Source organism: Vulpes lagopus, chromosome 16 (genome assembly GCF_018345385.1).
Source record: "Vulpes lagopus strain Blue_001 chromosome 16, ASM1834538v1, whole genome shotgun sequence".
NCBI lineage: Eukaryota > Metazoa > Chordata > Mammalia > Carnivora > Canidae > Vulpes > Vulpes lagopus.
In genome coordinates, this window is record NC_054839.1 from 15,212,800 (window position 1) to 15,226,649 (window position 13,850).

General features: G+C 39.3%; 1 protein-coding gene across 1 annotated transcript in view; it reads right to left on the bottom strand.

Moving 5' to 3' along the window:
• The window catches only part of DNAJC3 (DnaJ heat shock protein family (Hsp40) member C3), a 92,263-nt gene that overhangs the window by 72,341 nt on the left and 6,072 nt on the right, over window positions 1-13,850 (bottom strand). The window contains exon 2 of the mRNA XM_041731332.1: window positions 1,462-1,572. Coding sequence (XP_041587266.1) covers window positions 1,462-1,572 — 111 coding nt within the window. The remainder of the gene's footprint in view (window positions 1-1,461; window positions 1,573-13,850) is intronic.

Genomic DNA, 13,850 nt, shown 5'->3' on the forward strand with positions numbered 1-13,850 from the left:
TGATATGGTCATATAGTAACTTGTGCAATTATTGTGCCAATTACCTACCATTCGCCAAGGTGAGCTAATCGCTAAAGTGAAAGAATTTCCTTATAGAAACTATTAACATATCAAGTCTGTTTATTAAAAGTCTTAATTTTCAGAGACATAAAAATTATATTTCTACATACCTTCCATGTGTGATTGTACACTATTTAAAAAAAATCTTTATATACATTATTCTCACCTAACTTTCACAAAAAATCCATTTTTGGGTGGCACAGTGAAAACTGCTAGAAATATGCAAGTAGCTTGTTTAAGCCAAAATTTACTTACATAACTTGAGCAATAAACATAGGTTTATCAAGTGGCAAAGTCAGGATTAAAATCTAGGTTTCCTATTATACCAGAAACTTAATAACACCAGTAATAAAAGTCTGAGTTTACTAAAAAACATGAAGAAAAATACTGCCAAACCAAAATCTAATCATGTTCTGTTTATAAGGTAAATTATAAGATGATAAAAATTAGGATGATAATTCTTCTGGTGAGCAGAACTGCATCTTATTAAAAAAAAAAAAAAAAAACCACCTCAGGGCACTTGGGTAGCTCAGTCAATTAAGCATCTGCCTTTGGTTCAGGTCATATTCCCAAGGTCTTGGGATTGAGCCCCATATTGGGCTCCCTGCTCAGTGTGGAGTCTGCTTCTCCCTCTCCCTCTGCTCATGCTGTCACTAACTCACTCACTCTCTCAAATAAATAAAATCTTAAAAAAAAAAAAAAAAACCCTACCGCATTACTCTGCAGTTAACTTGTTATTCCTAACCATCCCAAATAAAGGTGAGAATGTATAAGTTAATTTTAAAAAGAATTCAGAAAAGTCAGTGTCAAATAGTCCTAGCACAAAAGTGTATGCAGTGACTCCTAAGAAAATCTTTTAAGGGCTCACTTATAACCTATTTACTGTGGCCATTTCGTTTCTCTCAATCCCAAAAGACCAACAGCTGCAAAGATAATCGACACTACAGACAAATGCAAGTGAGCAACAGAACAGCCTAAGAGATGGAGGAAGTTCGGCCAACTCAGAAGAGGCAATGGACACAGAATCCCCAAAAGTCCTCAAAGTAAAATAACTATAGTGACAATCTCAAGTCATCAAGAAAATTAAACTGCCTTCAGTGAAATCTTTTGAGGGCAAAAAAACTGTATAAGACAAAAAAGCTTTCTGTCAAAACTACTTTGAATTATTCTTGGTACTTACAATAGAAAGTCTAAATTATCTGGAAAATTCTCTCATGTTAGATACATATGCATTTAGGCGTTGTGCATTTATTAATCTATTTCATCCAGAATCCTGCAAATATTTTTAAATGTTTTCTCAAAACATTAAATAATGTTTATCTTAAATGTTATCCAAAGAAGAAGCCGTTAACTAGAATTCACAAGGATGACCACTGAGGATTTTGGTTCCAAGATACAAACCTACTGCAGCATGAAACTGAGATAAAGCATCAGCTAGCTGTCCAGCTGCAAGTAATTTCTTGCCCAATTCAAGATGTTTCTCAACATCTGCATTCACTCCACATTCAGCACCTAAAAACAACAACAAAAATAAGTTAACTTTCCATGACCAAGATTTAGCTCTGAAGAATAAAATTTTTAAAATATGCGGTGCCTTGGTGGCTCAGTTGGTTAAGTGTCTGCCTTTGGCTCAGGTCATGATCCCAGGGTCCTGGGATCAAGCCCCACGTGCGGCTCTCTGCTCAACAGGGAGTCTGCTTCTCCCTATCCCTCTGTCCCCCCCACTTGTGCTCACGCATTCTCTCTCAAACAAATCTTTAAAAAATATATATATATATGTGTATATATACACACACACACACACACATATATGTATAGTTATTTGCCTCAGGCAGCTCAGATAAGAGTCACAGACGCTAAAGAGTGACACAGAAAAGATAACACTAAAGCACAGTGCTTCAGTTTATAGCGTAGGAGTGACCCCAAAATATACCCATATCACTGGTCTGTCAAAAGAATGTAACCAATCTTCAAAATATAAGGGAAACTGCCTAACACAGTAGTAGTAAAAATATGTCAAATGACAAAATCATAATTGCTATCATAATTGCTTTATTAAACTAGAATTTCATTTTCATGAGTTATCATCAAGTCCACTCTAATATTCAAGTACTTGATGAGCATCTACAAGGCACCAGGCACTATCCTAGGTATTTGGAACAACTGCAAAACAAACAAAAACCTCTGCCACTTATGGCATTGGACATTATGGAGGGAGGAGACAGACATAAGAAATACATAAATTACACAGTCAACAGACACCTAACAAGGTGAAAGGTACCATGGAAAAAAAAAAAATCAAGCCTTGTGAGGCCATCAGGAGTATTGGGACTTTCAGTATTAAAAGAAGGTGGTCGGGCAGCCCCGGTAGCGCAGCGGTTTAGCGCCGCTTGCAGCCCAGGGCGTGATCCTGGAGACCCGGGATTGAGTCCCACATCAGGCTCTCTGTGTGGTGCCTGCTTCTCCCTCTGCCTGTGTCTCTGCCTCTCTCTCTCTCTATGAATAAATAAAATCTTTAAAAAATAAACCTTTAAAAAATAAATAAATAAAATAAAAGAAGGTGGTCAAGAGTGGGCCTCACTGAGAAACTGACATCTGAGCAAAGAATTACTTGAAGCAAAGTGAGGAATCCACCATGCAAATATGTAGAAAAAGAGCTTCTCAAGAAGGATCAGCGAGTGCAGGGGCCCTAAGTCAGAAGCATGCCAGGTTATGTTTCAAAACTGCAGGGAAGGGATCCCTGAGTGGCGCAGCAGTTTGGCGCCTGTCTTTGGCCCAGGGCGCAATACTGGAGACCGGGATCGAGTCCCACATCGGGCTCCCGGTGCCTGGAGCCTGCTTCTCCCTCTGCCTGTGTCTCTGCCTCTCTCTCTCACTGTGTGCCTATCATAAATAAATAAATAAATAAATAAATAAATAAATAAATAAATAAATAAATAAATAAATAAATACAAACAAACAAACAAACAAACAAACTGCAGGGAAGCCAGGATGGCTACCCCAGAGCGAACAAGGAAGACAGTAGTATAAGATGAGGTCAAAGAAGTAGAGGGCCTGCCTGTGTACAGTCCGGGTAAAATGGAGAGCCACTTAGGAATTTTGAGTACAATAATATGATCTAACTGACTAGGCCAATTATCAATGTGCTGCTACCTCTCCAATCTAAATTCATCCTTCAGTACCTGGCTTTAAAAATGAACTAGCTGGGATGCCTGGGTGGCTCAGTGGTTAAGCATCTGCTTTCAGCTCAGGTCACGATCCCGGCCAGGGTCCTGGGATCAAGTCCCGCATCAGGCTCCCCTCAGTGAGCCTGCTTCTCCCTCTCCCTATGTCTCTATGTTTCTGCCTCTCTCTGTGTGTCTCTCATGAATAAGTAAAGAAAATATTTTAAAGTAAAATAAAAATGGACTGGTTTTTAAGCATTTCTTCTTTATGCTGAGCACAATTGTACACTCTGTCACAGTAAAATGTACCAAAGCATATTTTCTGGATCTTGTTGCTGTCTTTATTTTTTTCTGGCTCCTGCTACATGGTGCATATGGGGAGGATATCCAGTGGTGCCCTATGCTAGCCATATGTCCATAGGTCCAGTCCCTCAGCAAGCCAGCAGTCTTGACTAAGCACTATCTCCCAGTGAGGACACCAAGAGCTCCAAGCTGCATGCATCCCCCCACACACATCCCATACACACAGGCCAACCAACCAACCCAGACTCACCTATACCTGAGGAGGTTATTTCCTGCTTAATATAAACTTCCCTGTTTTAAATTACTCTATGGTCTGTATCTCCTGAATGGAGCCAAACTTATACACTATCCTAGCAGCCAGACCCACAAAGACAAGTTTTGAGGACTGGTTTGGTCATGCCCTTGAGCTTGAGTACAGTGCTGAGCTCACTGTCAATAAGAAATAAGATATCAGTAATCCAAAGCAGGTATTAGAATCAGAATTAATCAAGATATCATTTGTGGTTGACAATAATCACATGCTAACTGGAAAACCAAGGCTGTTGCACAACAGCAATGAAAGTAGTGATGAAGGTAAGGATTGTCATGTGCAGGGATTATTTTTTTTCAGGGGGGGGGGGATTCTTTTGAGTGCACTAGAGCACTTACTGAGGAGAAAAAAACAGCTCAGTTCAAATCCTCAGCTCAAGTCTTCCACTGTGAACTTCCAGGGCAACCCTAAAACAATCTCTTATTTTTGGTAGCCACAGAGCTGATTTTTAGCTGAAAACCAAATACAAAATTTAATTTTGTGTGTAGAAGGGTGCATATGAAAACTAAGAAGCCAAAGCATTTCTCTCTTACAGTGAACATGATGTTTAGCTATTCAGGATGCTAAACAGACACTGTAGGAAAAAAAAACATCAGAACAGTCATCACTTGGGAAGGTGGGAGAAAGAACAGACTGGGAAGGGGCAGGAGAGAAACTTATGGGGTGATGCTAATGTTCTATTCTTGATAGAGGTATGGGGTACACTGGGATGTGCAATAATCAAAACTTAGCAAATAGATACTTAAACATAGACAGTTTAGGGGCACCTGGGTAGCTCAGTCAGTTAAGAGTCGAGCTAGTCTCGGGTTGTGGTCCCAGGATCTGGCATCTCCCTGATCAGCAGGGAGTCTACTTCTCCCTCTGCCCCTCACCCTGCTCATGCTCTCTCTCTCTCTTGCTCTAATAAATTAATTAAATCTTTGTTAAAAAAAAATATGGATAGTTTATCATATATAAATTTTATAGCAAAAAAAAGCTGTTGGTGATATGCATATTAAAGTGTTTAGAAGAATGTGTACTGGTATTATTTTGATTTTTTTTTTAAGATTTTATTTCTTTGACAGAGTGAGAGAGTGGCAGGCAGAGTGGCAGGTAGAGGGAGAGAGAGAAGCAGGCTCTTCACCCAGCAGGGAGCCCAATGCAGAGCTCACTCCCAGGACCCCAGGATCATGATCTGAGGAAGTCAGACGCTTAACTGACTGAGCCACCAAAGCACCCCTGAAATGTATTTTTTTTTAAGATTTTTTAAAAATTTATTTATTCATGAGAGACACAAACAGAGAGGCAGAAAAATAGGCAGAGGGAGAAGCAGGCTCCCCACAGGGAGCCCAATGTGGGACTCAATCCTGGGTCCCAGGATCATGCCTTGAGCCAAAGGCAGGTGCTCAACCACTGAGCCACCCGGGCATCCCTGTATTTTTAAAAAAGAATTAGCAGATAGATAGAGAAAGGCCAGATGGATATGTATTAAAACCAAGTATGGTAATTGTACTAATGGTAGAATCTGGGTGATGGATACAGGAATGTACACTAAAAAATTCTTCCAACTTTGTGAAATGTTTAATAAAAAAAATTTAGGAAAATATGTAATACAGTGTTATGATGGAGGGAATAAACACAAGATGCTGTAAGGGCACAAGTTAGGGCACCTAACACCTAAAGTTAAATAAAATTTAAAATGCAATTTCTCAGTCACACTAGTCACAGTTTAAGTGCTTGAAAGCTAGTGGATAGTACATGAAACATTGCAAACAATACAGAATATTTCATCATAGAAAGTTCTTTTTTTTTTTTTTTTTTTTAGTAAATAACCAATTCCAATGCATACTTCTATTGATTAATTTCTGGAAAGATGGTAGGCTATTTATTTTTTTTTTAAGTTTTATTTATTTTTATTTATTTATTATTTATGATAGTTACAGAGAGAGAGAGAGAGAGGCAGAGACACAGGCAGAGGGAGAAGCAGGCTCCATGCACCGGGAGCCTGACGTGGGATTCGATCCCGGGTCTCCAGGATCGCGCCCTGGGCCAAAGACAGGCGCTAAACCGCTGCGCCACCCAGGGATCCCTCATCATAGAAAGTTCTATTGGACAACACTGAGGGCGTTTCCTGAGGTCTCACCTGAAACCTGAAGGAAAAATGAGAATATCGTCAATGTGAAAAGGCCTTAACAGGGAAAAAACCAACACTCCAAACACAAAGAACTTCGCATTTAAATGCCCAGAAGTAAGAGAATCAATGTGGCTTTCAGAGAAATTAAAGTCTTACATTTAGGTAGCCCTCCTCTGTCATGATTTCATTATTCCGGAATGGTTCGATTTAAGTGCTAGGTGAGTGTCATAAACAGCCAGAAGGGAAGAAGGAAACCATAAGATGTCTGGTACAATAATCCAGGTGACATCATGGTGATCTGACTGTGGAGTAGCCGTGGAAATAGAGAACAGATTGCTCAGAGAAATATAAGAGAGAAAGAAGACTACACATGGCTTACAGTGACTATCTGGATGTGGAAGCCAAGTGAAGAAAGAACCAGAATCCAGGATGCCAGCCACAACTATGTGAACAACTCTGTGTGCCATTTTAGTCATCAAAAGCAATTGGATTCTCTTCCTCTACTACAGCAGAGAGCTGGAAGAAATTCACTTTATCTTGTTGTTATTTGCCCTACTAAGCAAAGTAGCCTTTTCTGTGTTCCTAATTTCTGTACAGTGTCTTATTTCCTAAGGTGCCTGATGGACTCCTCCACAGGAGAAAGGCAAGGGGAGGGAGGTAAGGAGAGCCCCAAAAACAGGCTCCTGCAGAGCCCTGTTAGTTTGGAGCAACAATGTAAAAATGTCTAACCTATTTAAGAGTGCGTGGGTAACATTTAGAGAAATTATTTGGAGTTTTCAATGGGCTGGGAAAGCATTAGCTTTTCCTTTTAAAATGAGAATAGAGGCTCTTGTTCTGAAAATTCACTATGCAATTCAGAAACCAGTTATATTCTGATAGTAAGGGTCACCTAATTCCACACCATAGCCAAAACACAGCCTGCTTTGCATAATGAAGATTATGGAAACCAAAGTATTTCATTAAACAAATGATACTACATATATACTATGTGTAAAACTGTGGCCATAACAGAGATGAATAAGGATGGTCTTTTCCAAAGAAGCAATGAGAAGAATCCCCTAAGCTTTAGCCATTTAGGAGACCACCCTCTGGAAGAAGTCCGGCTGTTTTTAAGCATTACACTGGCATCTCTGCCACATACTGAAGTATTTATAGAATACAAAATATGAAGAATAGGACTGACTTCAAAATAATCTTGAAAGGAAAATGAAAGTATAAAGTGAAACAAGATCGACCATGTGTTGATAATTTCTGAAGCTGAGAAAAGTACACCCTCGTACACAATATTATTCTCTCTACTTTGGTTTATTTTTAATATTTCCCCAAACCAATTTTTTTTTTAATTTAAATCTCTTCAATTAAGAGACAACCGGCTGATAAAAATCTCTTACACTGAAAAAAAAAAAAAGTTTTGAAGTGGACCACAGAGACTAGATCAGGACAGCCAACTGAAAACATGAGCCTACCTCCCAATGTGCTCAGATTCCAGAAATGACAGAAGCTATTTAAAGAATAAATGCATAACTTGTTCAGGAAAAAAAAAAAAAAACTTTTAAACGAGGAGGGCCATCAGAAAAACAAAATTTTAGGGGAAAAAAAGACACAGAAAGGACAGGATAGGGTTAGTGGGCAAAATCACATCCAAACACCTTCCCAAGGGGAAGTGTGCCATGCAGGTGAATGCAACTCTTTGAGTGCTCCAAACTCTGATACAAGGAAAAGAAAGGAACCCTTGGATTTCCCAGCCTCCAGCCAGGCAATCAGCCCTCTCCCACAATCAATATTCACAGGCTGGCAATGAGCAGTTCTGAAATTTACAAAGATGAAACGCCTGGGTGGCTCAGCAGTTATGCCTCTGCCTTTAACTCAGGTCTTGATCCTGGAGACCGGGGATCAAGTCCCACATCGGATTTCCTGCATCGAGCCTGCTTCTCCCTCTGCCTATGTCTCTGCCTCTCTCTCTGTGTCTCTCATAAAAAAATAAATAAAATCTTAAAGAAAAAGAAATTTACAAAGATGATAAAATCAATCTTTAAGAAACTAACATCAAATAAGAGAATTAAGGGAAAAAAATAGGAGAAAAAATTCCAAAAATGAATATAATTGACATTCTTATAAATTAAAAAGGATGCATTTATAAAAACCAGACCAAGTATTTATGCACTGAACTGCTCTAGCTGTGGAGAAGATGATAAAACCATTTCTAAATGCCCTGACCAACTGCCAGAGGAAAAGAGGAGGAAGAGAACTTAATATAGACAAAGGGGTCAAATAAGTCTTCCCTGAGAAGATAATGTTTGAGTTCAAACATAATGGAGAGGAAAGAGATCAGGGAGTGGAAGGAGAATCCTGAATGACTGCTGCCTCCAGAAAGCCAAAATATGACGAGGCAAAAAACATAAAACAAGTACAAAAGGCTTGGGTAGCACCAAGCTCACTTTCAAGGAATCAAAAGGAGGCTCCAGTATGGTGGGAGGTAAAGAAGATATAAGCAAGATAGATCATAGTAGGCCCTTCAGGCCATGGTGGGAAAATTACAGTTTATTCTAAGTAAAAGGGACGTCATTAGAATGGGTTCTATCAAAGAACTTACTATGTGGGGAAGCCTGGGTGGCTCAGTGGTTGAGGACCTGCCTTCCGCCCAGGGCGTGATCCTGGAATCCCGGGATTGAGTTCCACATCGGGCTCCCTGCACGGAGCCTGCTTTTCCCTCTGCTTGTGTCTCTGCCTCTCTCTTTCTCTGTGTCTCTCATGAACAAATAAATAAAATCTTTTTTTTTTTTTTTTTTTTTTTTTTTTTTTTTCTTTTCTCTTATTTATTGACAGTTTAAATAAAATCTTTTTAAAAAAATAAATAAATCTCTTTAAGGGACTAGAGGTAGGGATATTAAAACAGATTGCTCATTTTCAATTTTTAAAGATAATTTCTAATGTGAATTATCCATCCATAAATATAGTTATTTTACATAGTTCCTAGTGTAAAATACAAAAATCTGTGCATCATTCACTTTGAAGTATGTGTACAGTAGAGACTAACTAAGAATCAAATATGAATGATGAAAGCACTGTGTATGAACTCTGGAATAATTCAACCTATTACAGGGGGTACAAGTAATTACAGGGGCATGTTGATGGGATTCTTTGTATTCCAAAATGCAGGGAATAGGAAGGGGATAGACTTCAAAATAACATGAAGGTTTCAAACTTTTCCCTGTTACATTTTCTCAAAGGATCAGATTAATGCACTGAATAGAAGATTCCAGGTTGCGTGAGGAAGGAAGAAATCTGGATGAAATAAACTATTAGTCAAAATGTTTTCCTTTTCCAGCTATGAAAATATTTAACAGGAAAGTTGTAACACAGAAGGAAATAAGAATCTACCATGTGCTAGATACTCTGAGTGTCATAATTTCACTTAATTTTCACAACGACCATAGAAAGTAAATATCCTTCCTATTCTTATAACTCAGGAAACTGAGGCTCAAAGAAGTTACCCATCCTGCTGGAAGACTCACAGTAACTGGCAAAACAAGATTCGATCCCAAAGCCCAACTTTCTTTTCAGCACAGCTCACGATCCTCTTCCCCATAATCCAGGCTAGGTGCTCCAGTTACTAAGCCCTGTACGCTTCACTCACTCAACCCATTATTTAATATAACATCTTAGCAGAATGGTTTCCAACCTCTAACGCTAATTTGAACCTAAGTCTAGCAGCAGACAAGAATGCATTTGCAAAGCTCTTCAAACTGTTATATCAAGCTATTTCAAGACAGACATTCCTCAATGAGAGTCATTGTGGTTTCCTACTTTCACAGTGCCTTTTGGAAAGAAAAAGAGCTCAACATCCCACTGGCTCTCCACCACCTCCTAACAGTGCCCTCAGAGGACCCCTTCTTGGCCACCCATCACGATTATGCATTCCTCTCAGAGCTGCACCAAAACTACATCTAGGACTCAGAGACACCACCAAATTGCCAGATCAACCTGGAGCTCTATGCCTCCTACATCTATCTACCTACCTGTCCTTTTCTTACTACTTTGACCCCAGTGGTGTGACTGAGAAACTTTGCCAAATATTTTCTTCACCAATCTCAAGAGGAGAAAGATGCTGAGAAACTCAGGAAGTTGCAGAGCAACAAGATGGCCAAATCCCAAATTCTTCAGGATATCAAGAAACCAAATATGGGGGAACCTGGGTGGCTCAGTCGGTTAAGCACCTGCCTTTGGCTCAGGTCATGATCCCAGGGTCCTGAGATCAAGCCCCACATTGGGCTCCCTTCTCTGAGGGGAGCTTGCTTCTCCCTCTCCCTCTCCCTCTGCCTGCTGCTCCTCCTGCTTATGTTCTCTCTCTCTCAGTCAAATAAATAAATAAAATCTAAAAAAGAAAGAAGAGAGAAAGAGAGAAAAAAGGAAAGACTGACCAGACTATGGTAACCGGGAGAACTGGCTAAATATAAGGGTGTGCTAGAGTTACACTTGGAAAAAAGCATAAATCTGTCACTACTGGAACTGCACCAACTGGTCATGGACAAAAATGACCCCTACTTATCTGATTTCATTGACATTCATGACCTGAATAAACAGGTGAAATTCATCAAAGAACGGGGGCCCCAGAATCTGGCATAGCAGAGTTACCTCTCTGATAAGCATATCCTGGGAGACAGGACAAGAGCTAAGCCTTAGGGGTTGACTTCCTTGGTCACTAAGGCCAGGCATGCGCCTCGGGGTGACCTTTAACTTCTCTGTAAACTATACCAAAACCCACTTAAAGTTATTCCATTTGTACTATTCCTTCCAATAAAAGTAATTTGGTATGCCCTCTACCGTCACCCCAAAAGTTAAATTACTCTTCAAACTAAATTTCTCTCACCTTCTAGGATTAAAAGACATATCCAGCATTTCTGTCCCTTCTGAATAAAACTCTGATCTTTATTATGTCACAATTTTTATCCAATATGATTTCCATTTAAAATAAGTAAATACCACCTCCTCTAAGAAAATTCTCCATGGCCTACCCCAATCATGCAGAAAGAATTCCTTCTGTGCATCTTGGTCCCATTTCCATAACTGACTCTGCCACAGTATAAGGGTTGTTATGCAGTCTCCTTTCTCCCTGCAAAAGATGGTGTGCCTTCCAACTGGGATCCTCCCTCATCTTCCTCCAAATCCAGCTCCCATGCTGGACCAGAGCAATCCTTCCAAAATGCACTCCTAGGGACGCCTGGGTGGCTCAGCGGTTGAGCATCTGCCTTCAGCTCAGGGCGTGATCCCAGGGTCTGGGATTGAGTCCTACACTGGGCTCCTTGCAGGGAGCCTGCTTCTTCCTCTGCCTATGTCTCTGCTTCTGTGTGTGTCTCTCATGAATAAATAAATAAAATCTTTTTAAAAAAATGCACTCCTAATTAAAAAGTATGCAGTATTTTCACATCAGTGGCTAGATTCAGTCTAAACCCCTTCAGATCTAAAGGCAAATAATACCCTTAATGATCAGATCCCATGATGTGGGTCCAGCCTTATCATCCTTCATTCCTCCACCTCTTACTTTACACTTCTATACCAGAATGAACTAGCTGTACTTCGCTGAATAGACTATGTTCTCAAGCCACATCCCTTTGAACTTGCTGTTCCCTGAAAAGACCTTTCCCGCTTGCTCCCTGGGAAATTTCTACTCCTCCATCAGGATTCTGCCCCCAAATGCTAGCTCCTACGTGAGACCTTCCCTAACTACTGCAGTGAGAGGGTGGGGGAAAGCCCTTTCTATGCTGCTATGACATCACTCACAAGTACATGACTTCACTTTGCAATACCACCATCTCAATATAATGACCTTCACAGTTTGCTAGCCTCTCACAACCCAATACCCCAATCCAGATAAAAAGTTTGAGAGAGAAAAAAAATCTTTTCTTCTTTAAATCACCTAATTCAGTACCTTGTGCAAAGTGGACACTCATTATCCAATCTTCCCTCTTACTTAAAAGTATCACAAGTCATCAGAATAACAGAATTGATGTCTGGATCATCTATATGGTTCCTCCTGTGTGAGCCAGGCTCAACCACCTGAAGGTTTCCCAGGCAGCTGCAGATTTGAAACAATTCTGTCTGCAGAATGTTCAACACAACCCCAGCTGACCAGTGTAACTTCAAGTAGGAATCCCTTCAGACTCCAGGAAGTCTGTTCCTTCACTTGATCTTAGCCAAAAGCCTGACAAGCGATAAGTCTGTTCCTTTTTGTAGTAAAACGAATCTTTTGGATAATGTTCTAAACCACTTTTCATGAATTAGTGAATATTCAAAGAGCTAAATTTGAAGGCTGTACAAAAACTTATCCCTAAACAGGTGCCATACTACTACTTCTGTCAGTCCTTAAGATCTACCTCTCTGAATTTTCATAAATTTCTATTTTACAAGGGTAATCATTTTATATACACAGCATACGACAAGATACTTAGTGTAAAAGTTAAAAAAAAAAAAAAGAATAGAATCCAGGATACATATTAACAATTATCAAATCAAACTGATACTACCAAAGATTCTTTGAGACATTGATATGTAAAAAGAAAATTATTTGCAAATTGTGGCTGTTTTTATAGTATCTCAACCCTATTTTGAGCCATGGTTACTTTTTTCTTCTTCTGCCACATACTAGGAGACAGTGACAAGAGCTATCTCCTACTAAGAGAGAAAGAAAATCGAATGTCATGCCATTTGCTAACCAGTATTAAATAGTAGGTTTCTCCTTAGACAAGCATAACTATAGGTCAGCAAAATATACAGGAAGTATAAGAAAAAGAGTACAGTAGCTAAGTCTTTTCATGAAGTTAGTATTAGAATCCATCATATTTTAGAGAGCAAGAAAAACAGAATTTTAAGAAATGTGAAATTGAGGGGTTAAAATTATAATGGGGTAAGAGTCAGAATCAAGAGTCCAAGAACAAGAATGAAAAAGGCAAGAACTAGTGATGAAAGATTCTAAGGTTCAAGCTAAGACCAGGTGATGTCACAGGTAGCAAGCCCAGGGTGGTTATTCAAACTGGAGCAACTTAGAATGTGAGGTAAGAGAGGAACTCCTGACTGGCTCAAGCAGAATGTGACTCTTGATCCTGGGAGTTGTGGGTTCGAGGCCCATGTTGGGTGTAAAGATCACTAAAAATAAAATCTTTAAAAAAAAAAATGTGATGGAAGAGGAAAACCCACAGGTCATCCTACAAAGGCACATGAGGCAAAAATGACAAAATACTATGTAAAAAAATCTGATCTGAATCCAAGAGTCAAGACAGATGGGGCAGAGTCTGAAATTTCATAGCAAAAACAGAAAAAGTGGAAATTGGCCACAGAAAGAGCAAAAAGTGCATTATCTTAGCAATTCCATGGTCAACTAAGGACCAATGACAAAACAGTTCAATATAAATACACTGAGCTGGAAACCCCAAGCATCTCTCTCCAGCCAACATGACCCAAAAAGTGGCTGAGCCACATTGAAAGGAAAAAAGGGCTGAATAGTTGTGTGGTACATCTGAACTAAATGTGTGCATTAAAATGTTCCTAGGTGAATTAGGATAATAAAATCTATTGAACTAGGTTTGTTCAATTTCAATGGACATTATTTGCCTTTGCTTCAATTAACTCTGAATGCATAAATGAATTTTATCTTCTAAACTTAGAAAATAATTTTAGAAGAGTCCATGCAAAAAAAAAAAAACAGCTCAAATAGCCAACTTCACTCATCCATTTAAAAAATATTTATTGCACATCTACTTCACGTCACTATGTTTCAAGTACAGAGACAAGAGCTCTTTCCACAAAGCTTATATTCTAGAGAGGACAGGAAAGAAAAATAAATGAGATAATTTAGACAATATGAAGTTTTGTGAAGGAAATTCAGAAAACAGAGACTATTAAC